General features: G+C 43.8%; 1 protein-coding gene across 2 annotated transcripts in view; it reads right to left on the bottom strand.

The window, feature by feature from the left end:
- Positions 1–243: 243 nt before the first annotated feature.
- TMEM150C (transmembrane protein 150C) overlaps positions 244–14,176 on the bottom strand; it is a 101,637-nt gene continuing 87,704 nt past the window's right edge. For both annotated transcript variants that reach the window (XM_029600016.1, XM_029600026.1), the window contains 2 exons: positions 13,531–13,708; positions 244–989 (listed from right to left, as the gene is read on the bottom strand). In XM_029600016.1, the coding sequence (XP_029455876.1) occupies positions 781–989; positions 13,531–13,708 (387 nt within the window). In that variant the 3' untranslated portion in view covers positions 244–780. The remainder of the gene's footprint in view (positions 990–13,530; positions 13,709–14,176) is intronic.

Below are 14,176 nucleotides of genomic sequence, written 5' to 3'. Positions count from 1 at the left end.
GCAGTAAAAACTGCTTTTCTGTGCACCCTCTGACTTAGTATCATGGTGATATTAAGTCGAAGGTCCCAAAACTTTCCAAAAGTAAAAAAAAAATAAAAATAAATAAATTTGAATTCGGCCCGCGGCTGTCGGGTCGAAAACCGGGCGCTCAATTTTGCCGGCGTCCGGTTTCCGAGCCCGTGGCTGTCAGCGGGCTCGAGAACAGACGCCGGCAAAATTGAGCGTCGGCTGTCAAACCCGCTGACAGCCTCCTTTTACCTGGTTTTACCGCTGGGCCTAATTAGCATACTGAATCGTGCGCACAGGAGAGTGGCCTGGGCATGCGCCCGCTCTCCCGCGGACTTTACTGAATCGGCCCGATAGTAAATGAAAGCAGAGAAAGATCCAAATGGTCCACCCACAGCCCTGTGCAGGTTACCCCCCCCCCCCCCCAACCCCATTGCCTTCATATTTGGCTTACCAGACAAAGTAGACTATTAAAATGAATAAAAGGGAGTAAAAATATACAAAAGGAACAGACACAATATTTGCTTACTACAAGATGCAGAGGATGCTTCTCCTGTTAAAAATGGCAATGTGTCAAGTTTGATCATATTGTGCTTTCATTGGCTCCAGATAATAAATCCTCAAAGCCCTTTGGCGGTGCTCCCGTGTGACTGTGCAGTGAAAAGGGTGGCATGAAGTGGCATGCGAAAGTGTGCGAATGCTCTGCCTCCTTAAAAACCAAGAGAGCATGCTCAAACCCCACCCCACCCCACCCCCCCCCAACCCTCAGTCAGTTTACACCTGATCCGTTTGGTACTCTGAAGCTTCAGACAGATTTTCTGAGAAACTAAGGAAGTTTTCCTGGAACTCTGTGCAAACGATCTCAAACCGGTAGTGCCTAAACTCCACAGCCAAGGTGCCAAAATAGAAGAGGAAGCACATCACCAGAGTCCACTGGATCCGGGCTGCATGCATGTGGCAGCCCTGTGACATCAGGATAAAATCTGGGGAGAGGAGTTAGAGGAAACACAACAGGGTGGTGTATGCAATCACTTATCTAACCCTCTGCAGTGTTTGCATTTTATAAACATAGACAATAAGGTGGAGAGAAGATAGCCATGCACAGAGAGAAAAGGCACAGAATGTTAGGGTGCGATTCTGATACACTTTACATCTGTCCTCAAAGAAAAACAGTCAAGTCAATAATCTTATTGCATTATTCAAATATTTAATCAATTTCAAAGGTTCAAACAGAAAGACAATAGGTAGTCCCCTGACATGGAACATGTTTTGCCCTGCGGCTGTGTCAGGAGGGACAAACTGAGTAAGAAAACTAATGACAGACCCTAATAAACCTAATACAAACAGCATACAAATAAAGTAAGTAATAGTCAAAAAAATTACCATCAAAAGAACATGTCACAGCAAAGCTGGAAAGGCAGGGTTATAGCTTATTGGATACTCCAGGTCATGTGACCTCCCCTGATCATTTGCTGATTGGTCTCTGAGACCACTGTTTTAGATTGTCTGAACCATACCACGTAATGTTTTTGGCGTGCTTTTCAGATTTCTTAAACTTGCTTTGTCCTTGACATTTCTGTAAGTACTGTTGAATCTTCCCTGCCTTTCAAGCTTTGATGATATGTTTGATGGTAATTTCTTTGATTATTACTTTATTTGTAACAGTGGTGTAGCCAGTTTTTTGGAGGGGCCCAAGGATAACATGGGTGGGCAGTAGATACAGATCTTGGCTCTACTAGTTGCTCTCTTATCGATAAATAATGCCTTAGCATGCACCCTACAATGGATTTCTGATGGCTCTGCAATAGCCATCATGTATCGTAAGTGACATTTTAAAATATTTTAATTCTATTACTTCAAGCACTTGCCAACATTAAAAAAGCCTTATTAATATGTATTAATTTTGTTATAAGTTTTGCAGTTTATAAATACATGTCATGTAAAAAGTAAACAAAAAACACTTAGAAACATCAGATCCAATCACGTAATAAACAAATATCAATGTATTATTTTATGAATCCTCTTTTCAAAAATGCAGAGAATATCATAACTAGAATAAATCAGCAACAATCATAATAATCATTATTAAAAGATTTGCAGCAAGTACAGAACAGAACAGAACAGAACTAGGAGATCATGCAAAAACATATTCAAATTCCAGTGTCACCTCAGTGACAGCACAACAAATTTTCTTCACTGCCAAACACTTTGTAACACAAACCCCTGTAAAAACCCCTGTAACAAAACAAATAAATACCTAGAACCTTACATACCATAACAATAGTAACTCTCAGGACTCAAACAGCAGCAACCTTATCTATGGAAAAGGAGGCAAGACATAAATTACAACAGACCATAGAACATTATTACACTACCTTGTGTAAATCCCTACAGAGAAACTGCACGCTAGCCACAATACTACATCTCTGTCATGCATGCGTATCACAGACACGCCCTTACCTAATACAGAATAAGGGAGTATAAATTAGAAACAAACATGCAGATAAAACGGAAAGCCTGAGAAATCACACTCTGAACACTGGAATACCGAAGAAAAAGCAAAATAAAAATGTATAAGAAATGCACATGCCTAAAGATGGCATATTCCAATTGCTGAAAGGAAAAATGTATTTTTTTTTAACCTTTGTTGTTTGATCTTATTTTTCTAATCGGTTAATCCCAGTCTTTTTTCCTCTTGTCTGTCTTTTTCTTATTCCTTTTTCAGGCCTCTTTTAATCTGTTTCTTCTCTCTCCTGTTTTTTCCTTCTTCCTTCCTTCATACACACACACACACACACACACACACACAGGCTCGCTCTCACACAGGATCCTACTCTTCCATGCTGTCTCACATACACACAGGCTCTCATTCTCACATGCTCCCATTCCCACAAACATAACACAGGCTCTCATTCTCACATGCTGTCTCCAACACGCAAATACACAGGCTCTCATATGCCGTCTCTCATTCCCTCTCAGACACACTCGCAGGCTCACTCTTACATGCTTTCTTACACACAAACACATAGGCTCTCACATGCAGGTTCCCACTCCCATACATACACAGGCTCTCACTTTCACATGCTCACACACACAGGCTCTCACGTCTCCCATTCCGTCTCACTGACAAACACTGGCTCTCACTCTTACATGCTCTCTCACACGCAAACACATAGGCTTTCACATGCTCTCTCACACATGCAGGCTCCCACTTACATACATACACAGGCTCTTTTACATTGCTCTTACACAGCCTCTCACATGCAAGTTCCTGCTCTCACTTCCATACATACGTACACACACAGGCTCTCACTCGCACAAATCCATATACTCCCCCTCACACACACACACCCAGGTTCTCATTCCCATATGCTCTCTCAGACACATACCCTAGGGAGGCTCCCATTCAGACACCATTCTCACACACACACCCTGGCAAGCTATGATTCACCGCCCCCCCCCCCCCCCCCCAGATAGGCTACCATTCACACACCCCCAAAACACACAGGACTAGTACATCATCTATGCTGATATTGCGATGCACGAAATCAGCATGAGAACTTATAGGTCGCATGTATTTTGATTGCCACAGGGCCAGCACATATGGAGGAACAGGAGACTGGGCTCCTTCCAGTGAGGGTTTTTTTTTCTTTGACCGCCAGCCTCCCTATCCTGTTCCTCTTCTCGGCTGCAGGTGAGATAGGGACAACTGGCAGCCTCCTGGGTTTGCTCCTCCTCTCGGCCGCCACCTCCCTTGAATGTGCGCGCCTGGCGTGCCCGGATCAAAGTGGATGGACCTCAGCCTATCTGGGCCCACCCGTAGTTACGCCACAGATTTGTATGCTGTTTGTAGCCTTATATTAGGTTCTGTCATTGATATATTTGTCTTTATTTGCCCCTACTGATATAGCTGAATGGCAAAACATGCTCTGCATTGGGGGACTGCCCTTAGTTTGATTGAACCTTCAAAACTGATTAAACATGGAAGCAGTGCAATAAGATTACTGGATTGACTGCTTTCTTTGAGGACAGATCTAAAATGTATCAGCATTACACCTGGACTCTGTGCATTTTATAAATATTTGCCTTCTTGAGGAATCAGAAGCAAAAGAAAGAAAAAAGTCAATAAAGGAACATAAACAGAGTTGACAGTCTGGGGGCCAGTGGGTAGATAAACATAATGAAGAGGACAGTCCAGCCCTTTCAGCAGCTGTGATATGTGCTCTTTTGGTAGAGAAATGAGCAGAGTAATTTTTAACCTGCTCACAGCTCTTCCTTTCATTACCTGGGGTCAAAGTTTTCAGACTGGCAAAGAGCCCGAGGCAATAAAAACGTAGGTTAAAACCCATGCTAATTTTTAGCATGGAATTTAACACCACACGAGCACAAGATACAGTAAGCCAATGGCTTTCAAATGGATCACAAGATTAAAAAAAAAAAAAAAAGAAAACATGCTAAACTGAAAAACCACATTACATATGTGAGTAAAGTTGAAACTCTACACTAAAAAATTGAGTAATTCAGAAAAGAGCAGTAAAAGCAAGTTTGCTTACCGTAAATGGTGCTTGCCATAAATAGCAGGATGAATTAACCATGTGATCTCGCCCTCCTCCCTGGACAGCCCTTTGTCTTCGCTGCATTAAACTGTCTATGTTATCAACTGAGGAGAACAGGCAATTGCATGGGAACAACCGCACAGCTGCACAGAGCAAAGCTCCATATTCTTTGAAAGAAGCTCTGCCCTGTGCCACGGGAGGATGTCACCAGAGAGCATGGCTAATTCATCCTACTATCAGGCCGATACAGTACAATGCGCTCCGGCGGAGTGCACTGTTATCCCGCGTTTGGACGCGCTAACTTTACCCCTTATTCAGTAAGCCTAGTAAGGGGGAATAGTGCGTCGAAAACGCGCGTCCAACCCCCCCGAAACTAATAGCGCCCGCAACATGCAAATGCATGTTGATGGCCCTATTAGTTATTCCCACGCGATTCACTAAGTAAAATGTGCAGCCAAGCCGCACATTTTACTTTCAGAAATTTGCACCTACCCAAAGGTAGGCGTTAATTTCTGCCAGCACCGGGAAAGTGCACAGAAAAGCAGTAAAAACTGCTTTTCTGTGCACCCTTCGACTTAATATCATGGCGATGTTAAATTGGAGGTCCCAAAAGTTAAAAATAATTAAAAAAAAAAAAGTTAAATCGGCCCGCGGCTTTAAAACCGGACGCTCAATTTTGTCGGCATCTGGTTTCCGAACCCATGGCTGTCAGCGGGTTTGAGAACAGACGCCGGCAAAATTGAGCTTTGGCTGTCAAACTCGCTGACAGCCGCCGCTCCTGTCAAAAAAGAGGCGCTAGGGATGCGCTAGTGTCCCTAGCGCCTCTTTTTACCGTGGGCCCTAATTTGAATAATTTTATTTACTGAATCGCGCTCGCCTGCTCTCCCGCGATTTTTACTGAATCGGCCTGTATCTGCTTTGCTCTGTGCGGTTGTTCCCATGCAATCGCCTGGTCTCCTCAGTTGATAACAGACAGTTTAGTGCAGTGAAGACAAAGGGCTGTCCAGGAAGGAGGGCGAGAACATATGGTTAATTCACCCTGCTATTTATGGCAAACACCGTTTACAGAAAACAAACTTGCGTTTTTCCCATTGAAAAGCAGGCTGAATTAGCCATTCTCTCTGGAAATCCGCAGCTTAGGTTGTTTACCTGCACACAGATTTAAGTGAGTCTTGGAAAGGAATGATAGAGTGGTGGACAAAGTTTCAAAACTCCCTTAATGAAACTAGATACCAACGGTTGGGCTGAAATGGAGAGTCCCTCCTTTGCTGAATGATATGCAGCTATAGCACTAAGGTGTACTCTGATAGATGACATTGCTAGGCATTACGTGAATAGCATATGCATTTCTGGGGGACAAGAAAAGGGTCTATGTCTTGATTGACACCAACTCTGGTACCGTTGCCCCTTGAAAGCATAATTTTTCCTTGTAGACTGTTTCCAAGCAGAAACTAGGACCTCCTGGATACCCAATGACAAGGAAAGGTGGCTTAGTACCTCCATCTCAATCTCCAGGCTGTCAGATACAGAGAGGAATACATGGGGTGCAGTCGGGATCCTCCCTCCTGAGATAGCAGGTCTGTGTTTTTGCCTAGAGAAATTGGAGGATGAACAGAAAGTTGAACTAGATAGGCCTGGGCAAGACTAGGGCTATGAATATGAAATCCGTTTTGTCTGCAATGCATTTCTGACTTGCTTGATCTATTACAGGTATCTGTGGATACACGTAAAACAGATCCCTCGTCGAGGGTATCAGGAACACATCTTGCGAGAATCTGTCCAGGCTTGGGTATAGGGAGCAAAATCTCGGCAGCTTTGTGTTGTTCTCTGTTGCAAATAGGTCATGCATGGGGTTCCCAATACCCCAAAGAGATTATTGGCTATGGTCTGAAGTCGAGCCCACTCGTGGGGATGAAAGATCCTGCTGAGTTTGTGTCTGTGTTCACTGTTCCTGGAAGGTAAGTTGGCTGTAGCTCTATGGAATATGTTTCTGCTCATTCCAGAATCTGTACCGCTTCTTTGCGCAGTATCCTGGAACTGGACTCCCTTTCTTTGTTTACATAAAACATAGTTACTTGGTTGTCTCAGTGTATCATGACTCTTTTTCTCCAAATTCGAGGCACAAAGGTGTGCACTGCATTCTTTATTGCTTTCAACTCTAGCAAGTTGATCTGAAAGGTTCTTTCTACTGAAGACCATAAGCCAGGTGTCTTCAAATCTAAAAGATGAGCTCCCCCCCTTTGTTGATGCATACATGATCAGAATGAGCTGATGATTCGGGGTGTGAAATGGTGCTTCCGTCAGTGAGATGTATGGGGGACAGCCATCAGTGTTTGTCTATCTTCATGGCTTGAGTCATATTTACCCTTAGGGACATCGGTTGGCTGAACTGGGACCATTGGGATTTGAGTCCCCGCTGTAGACGATGCATATGAAGGCAAGTGTGTGGGATGACATAAATGGCTGCCACCATGTGTCCCCACAGAGTGAGTATTTGATGTGCTGAGGGCTTCGGGCTTTGCTTGCTGCTGCAACTGAAGAGTTAGAGTGCAAAATATTTTACCCTTTCGGTGGGAAAAAAGGCTCTGCAGAGAATTGTGTTTATCTTTGCTCCTATGAATTGAAGTACTTGGGCTGGATGAAGGTTGGACTTTGCATAATTTATTATGAAGCCCAGGTTTTCCAGCAGCTTATCGCTTGGGGTAGGTGTGATTGGAGAGTGTAGGAATCTGAAGAAATAAGAAGCCAATTGTCCAGATACCTTTATTACTTTCCTTCTCAGATAGGCCACACGCACTGCCTAGCCAGGAAGATTGGTGTATTTTGATGTGTGAATATGCATCTTTTAGATCCAAGGAACAGATTTAATCGTTGGGCTGGAGGAATGGTAGAATAGACTTGAGAGATGTCATCTTGAACTTCTTTCAAATGCCCTTGTTGAGGAAATGAAGGTTTAGTATGGGACAAAGACCCCCAATTCTATTTCAGGATGAGAAAGTTTTGGGAATAAAATCCCTTGTTGTGCTGGCACTGAGGTAATACCTGAATCGCTCATTAGTGAAGTAGCAAGTACACCCCTGATGTAGAAATAGGTTCTGAGCTTGGTCCCGAAATGATGGAACAAAGTGGGGAAGCATAGGGTTTCTTTTGAAGGTTATCTTGTACCCATTGTGAACTACACTCGATACCCAACAATCGGATGTGATGGATTCCCAAGCATTCAAAAAATGGGATATCCTGCTCCCCACCGTTAAGGACAGCTGTGGCTGAACTGAACTCAATAATTTTGTTATGGCGTTTGGTTGGGACCTTGTTGCTGTTTCTGTGTTCACTGGCCTCTCTGGCGGCCTCTAGATGGGACCTGCTGCCCCTGTTGTCTCAGGGGTTGGTAAGGCAGTGGTCTGTAGAGCGTGTACAACTTATACTGATGACTTTGATAAAAGTGTTTTTTGTAACCGTAGTAGTATCTCTTAGAGGAGGACTGCTGCTCAGAGGATGAAGCAAGTGATGAGACTGCTACGTTTTTGTTCTTTTAACTGGAAGACAGTCTCCCGCAGCTTATCCCTGAATAAGTTATCCCCTTTAGAAGGCAAGTCCATCAGTTTTTCATGGACATCTTCTCAGATAGCACTGGCACGGAGCCATGTTATCTTGCGGGCTGCTATGGACTCTGCTGACATATGAGCTAACATCTCGAAGGTCTCATAAATGGTGCAGAGTAGATGTTGTAATCCCTCCTTGATATCAACTAAAGGCTGAAGAGGAGCTTGGTCACCCGCTGCTGGTGAAATATGTGGTTTGAGGATCTGCAAACACTCAGAGGTACTGAGTAATGTAAAACTGATCTGCTGAATCTTCACATTTATCAACGCCCCCTGAAAGATTCTCCATCCAAACTCATCCAGGTATTTATTGTCTTTACCTGGAGGTGTGTTTGAATGTAGTTGTGATCGTTTTTTTACTTTTTCATGGTGGATTAGATGACCATGGAAGCGTGAGGAAGTTATACTGTGCCATAATGACAACTTCCTCATGTGAAATTTTAGGTCAGTCTTGCAGGAGATGGAGTGGTTTGAGAACGGGGACCCAAGTTCTGTCCATGACCTCATTGAGAACCGCATGCAAAGGTAGTGCGGTGGGTTCTGATGGGACATCAAAAATCTTTAGCATACCCATTACCTCAGATCTGGCTCCTTTTTTTGTTTCCACTTTGAGGACGGAGCCAACCTTCCCAATGAACTTGGAATATGTCTTCTGGAGGTGATGAAGGCTCTGGCAGGTCCTTTGGGGTGTGAGACAGAATCCCCGTTGAAGTAACCAGAGAAGTCTGAGGAGAATTCTGAGATTCCTCATCCAGCACCAGTGAACTTGAATCGGGATGATCCCTCTGGTCCATCTGATGTGGAGAAGAGGGAATTGAATGTGGGGAGAATCCCTCCTCCAATGGGCTAGGCAGTGGGTATGGTTGGCTGCGCTCTTCCAGTGAAGAAAAGGTTTTCAGGATATCTGAAATCTGGGACATGGCTTGTGAGGGTAGTCCTGCCATGGGTTGGGAAGGTGGTGAAGTAGAAAAGTCCCCGGAGGCACGTACATGTGATGGAGATCTTTTATCTGCCTTCTTCAATGGTGCTAATGCTGCAAGCAAGATAGAGGAATCTGGTATTCTGTGATGCTGAGATAGACCATGATCTTTTTGGTCATCTTGTGTCTTTTGATGAGGTAACTGCCTCTTTCATCTCGAAATAGACAAGATGTCCAAATAGACCCTTTAAGAAGAAGTAGAAGATCTCTCTGAACAAGACCTGACCGGGGAAGCTATGACTTCCTCAATATCTAAGGGATCAGAAGCTAACTGTTATTCCAATAGGAATACTATTTGTGGATCCCGTTGATGCTTTTCCAGAGGTTTAGGATGGACCTGCGGATTTTTGTGTTTGAGTGGCTGTTTGGCAGCCCCATCACCTTCCTGTCTGTCATAAGTCGAAGTCTGCTTGGGTCGTGTCGAGTTCATAATTGCCTGATCTTTATGCTTCTTCTGCGTTCATGAGCCACAGAGGTCTGATGGTGTTTGTCCTTTGATGCTTGAATCGAGGTTTGTTGCATTGGAGTTGTGCATTAGGCTGCATCGCATGCTTCGTGCGCTGTAGCTTGGTGTGACGCAGATCTTTTGTGGGTAGCATTGTGCATCGGGTGCGTTGTACACTAGGGATTTCCCGACCTCCAACCTCTTCGACAACGCTTCCGTCAATGCAGCAACCCCCTTATTGATTTTTTTAAGTGGTCTGAGGTGCCTTGAGCACTCTGGGAGCTTTACCCATCTGGATCTGCTTTCCCTGAGTACCTGCAGATGGAATTGGGCCCACCAACAACACCCGTTTCTCATGACTGGGTGCTGTGTCTTAGGCCTCGGTGACGAGTGGGCTGAGTGGTGCTTCAAAGATGGGGCATAGGATCCTGAAGTAGTGCCTTCACTCTGTCTGGCAATTTTTGCTGCTTGTTGTCTCTGGGTCATTGGAGACATCCTGCCGCAATCGCAGCATACCGATTGGTCATGTTTGGGCCAAGGTAGAGCTAACAGTAATTATGTTCATTTGTGACAACCTTTCCACGCTGACAGTACTTGAATCCTGGGTTTTTTAATGACATGTTAACACTGAAAACTGCTGTTGAAGGTTCACAGAGGTGAAGGAAGAAAGCTTCTCTGAGGAGAAAGTCAAGAGAAGTGCTTTCGTGCGTCCTGAGAGCTGCACGGAAAAACGAAAACTGAGGAGACCAGGCAATTGCGCAGGAACAATCGCACGAGCAAAGCTCTGTATTCTTTGAGAGAAGCTCTTCCCTCTGCTGCCTGAAGACGTCACTAGAAAGCATGGCTAATTCAGCCTGCTTGTTGAGGGGAGAAAACAGGAATAAATTGAGACAAGTGTTAGAAATGGTTGGAAAGTGTGATCAGCTGTAGGTGCCCACTCCAGAAAGCTTGCACTTTGATTTTACTTGCCATGCACTGCCACAATGGCCTTGCAAACAAGATTGGCTTTGTACATCCCAACTTAGACAGTCTTGCATCTAAGACATTTTTGGCAAGTAAAATTGAAGTGTAAGCTCTCTGGGGTGGGTCCCTTCAGTTGGTCAAACTTGCCAACCAATAAGTGACAATGTAGCAATTCTAGTACCTGCTGAGGCAGAAATGACAGACAGGCTGCTCTGAAGATGGTCTCTAGAACGGATATAGCCAGCATGTGTACCGTGATGCATGCAATTGTTTCTCCCTTGTTGCTCTCACTCACCCACACCCTCACCCTAAGACATAGATAGATGATGGCAGAAAAAGACCATATGACCTATCTAGTCTGCCCATTCACCTAATTTAGCTTTATATTTCCTGTCAGTTCTTCAGAGAGATCCCCTGTAGTTATTCCATGCTTTTTTGAATTCAGATACCATTTTTGTTTTATCACCTCCCCTGAAAAGCCATTCCATGCCACCACCAACCTCTGTAAAGAAATATTTCCTGAGTTTTCCCCCTTTCACCCTCATTCCATGACCCCTCGTTCTAAAGTCTTCTTTCCATTGAAAGAGGCTCGCAACCTGTGCATGGAAACCTTTGAGATATTTACATGTCTCTATCAGATCTCCCCTATTTCGCCTTTCCTCTAGTCTAGGGCATACATTTTAGGTCTTTAAGTCTATTCCCATATACTTTAGAACGAAGACCACTGACTATTTTAAAAGCCACCCTTTAGACTGACTCCAACTGGTTTATATCTTTTTGAAGGTGCAGTATTACAAATGCCATCTCACCAGGGATCTATATGAGGTGATATCAACTCTCTACTCCTCCCCCTATGTAGCCAAGCATCTTTCTGGCTTTTGCTGTCAATTTATCCACCTGTTTGGCTACCTTAAAGTCATCAGAAATGATGACCCCTAGATCTCTGCTTTTGTTTGATACTTAGAGGAATTTCACCTTTCCTTTGGATTTTTGCAGCCTAAATGCATTACTATGTAACAGGAAGCATGAAAGTTAAATCAAAATGTAAGCTCTCTGGGATAGGCACGTAGAACTGAACAGTGTGCTAAAGTCAGAATGCACAGTGCCTAAATGCATACTTTCAGCTGTAGGTATCTTCCCCAGAGAGCTTATGCTTTGATTTACCTTTAATGCTCCCTGTTATGGTATGTTTGGGGTTGGGAGGGTGTAATAGCAACAAGGGGGAAAGCAAGGGCACCCACTACATTCATTATGCCCGCTATATCATAAAAAGCATGCTTCTTCAATGCTGCTGGGGATACTTAATGCAGTCCCCGACCTATTTCATCATGGCCTGCAGCAATCTATTCCACCTATTACTGCCACCACTGTCAAGAAAAATTCAAGGCACTATTAGCTTGACCTAGCCTACTATGGCATGTCTACAAGCAGAGGAGCATCATTTATAATTGCTTCAGCTGGTACAAAGCTGGAAATGTAACTACTTGGTTTGAGGTGGAGTAAAATTTAACATACAATCCTGGTGACCAATGTTATTCTATTGCTGTGCCCAGTGTGGTAGAAGTAGCTAAATTTCTAGTGTTAAGCAAATATGCCTTACTCTGTTTGCCTTGTAAGGGGAGGAGGAATAGCCTAATGGTTAGAGCCATAATGGGGGCCTGGTCCAGGTAGATGGAGGAGATCCAACAGCAACATCACTTCTAGGCAAAAGCGATATGCTCTTGCTGCCATGGGCTTTAGTTTTCTCACCTCTGACTTAAAGAAAGATCAGTCGGTGCTGTGCCATGTTGTATTGGATGTGGTGCAAGGAAATCTAATCTCACTAATAAAATTAAAACTATCTTTACAAAGACATAAAATAATGCAAAAGCAGGGGAGCATGCAGGAAAACACCAATTTCTCTAAGAAAAGCAAGACTACAAATTTACAAATGCAAGCTAATAAAATCAGGATTGTTTTGGCCGGTTCCAAATGACATGGAGCCAGCTGGTAACCCTAGCCGAAGAGCAACTCGTCTTTCTTGTCCTCCGCTTCTCTGTGCTATCGTGCCCTTATTCACCCCACCACCCGGGGGTGCGCTTTCAAAGCACCCTGTCAGTGCCTGGGGCATGACAAGATAGAGGCATTTTAGATTGTAGGTAATTAAAATGAAAAAAAAAAAATCAAAGCTATTTTCTCCTAAAACAGAATTGGTTTAGGAAAGACAACAGCCTGCTCTTAGTTCCCCTTCTTGCACTTCTGTGCTGCAAACTCTCTCACTCACTACAGCTGTTTTAAGAAGGCAATCTGGAGAAAGAAAGAGAAGTAAAAAAAAAAAAAAAAAAGAGTAGGAGAAAAAAAAATGCCCAGATAAAAAAGAAGGCACTATCCAAAACAGAAAGAGAGAGAGAGCGCGAGCACACAATTCTGCTTAGGACCCAAACACTTCACACAGCCTATCCCCTTAGAATAGCGACACACCTCCCAGCCCCAGGGCTGCTCCTCGAGTTCCTTCTACCAAGCCTTCTGATATTTTACCCTGAACAGAGAGCCGTATCTCTGTATTTATACTCAGCCCTTTTCCAAAAAAGGATTCAGAGAGGCTAACAACAATGGTGAAAATAATATTCATCGCATAAACAATGCATCATTATATAATAAACAATTTGCGAATATAAAATATTAATCAGTTCATCAAATACATAGAAATGAAGCAAGTCATACACCATATCACCCTCAAACACTCCAAATTCCCCGATCCCTACTGTCAGGGGCAAAGGAAAAACTAAATGAGACCATGACAAATTCTAAAACACCACCAAACAACCCCCGCCCCCAATCCCACTGCCAGTTGATCCCAAAGGAACGACCCCCTTTGGGAGCAAGCCACCTGTGTGTGTCCCTCCCCCTGCAGTGGAACTATATTTTAATGGCATCCTGTGATAACGCCAGTTAGGAGGGGTGGGTCCAGAGGCTGAAAGCAGAGAGCAAAAAGGATACAAAGAACCACACAGAGGGTTATGGTGGCTGCCAATATAACCCTGGGAATCCCAGCTCGTCTTCCTTCATTTTTTATATTTATTCGAAGAGTCAAAGCAGCCTGAATCCAGCAGGTTAACGTGCCAAAGCCAAAAGTCATAGCCGTGCCGATATTATGTATTTCTTCATCATTTGTAAGCTAAAAAAAAAAAAGAAAAAGAAAGAAAAAAATCCAATTGAATGTGTGCAGCAGGGGAATGCTAGCAGCAGTGCATAATGGAGCCCTGAGCAGGTACTGGTGGCCTCTACTGGCCAGAAATAAGAATGACAGCTGAAAAGATAAGCAGCTGATAAACAGGATCAGCCAATGGAACACCACTGTTCCAGCTTAAATCAAGGAAACTGTAGTTTCCAGTCTCAGCCGCACGGCAAGTTTAACTGTCTAAGCCAGCATATTCCTCCAGCCTCTGCTGAGTTATCTGAGGACGTTCTTATAAGTGTAAGAACATGCCATAGACCAGCTTCCTAATAGCTCAGCCATGTGAAAGTACCCCTAGACTTTTTGAGGTTGCTTTTAATCCTTAAACCTCAACTCTCCCCGATCATAATTGTTACAGATTATTTACTTGAGGTTTTACTAACAGATTATGTTAGATTTCTAACCTTT

The sequence above is a fragment of the Rhinatrema bivittatum genome, chromosome 1 (genome assembly GCF_901001135.1).
Source record: "Rhinatrema bivittatum chromosome 1, aRhiBiv1.1, whole genome shotgun sequence".
In the NCBI taxonomy this organism is placed as follows: domain Eukaryota; kingdom Metazoa; phylum Chordata; class Amphibia; order Gymnophiona; family Rhinatrematidae; genus Rhinatrema; species Rhinatrema bivittatum.
Note: the sequence above shows the minus strand (reverse complement) of the source record. Positions and strands in the feature narration are given on the sequence as shown.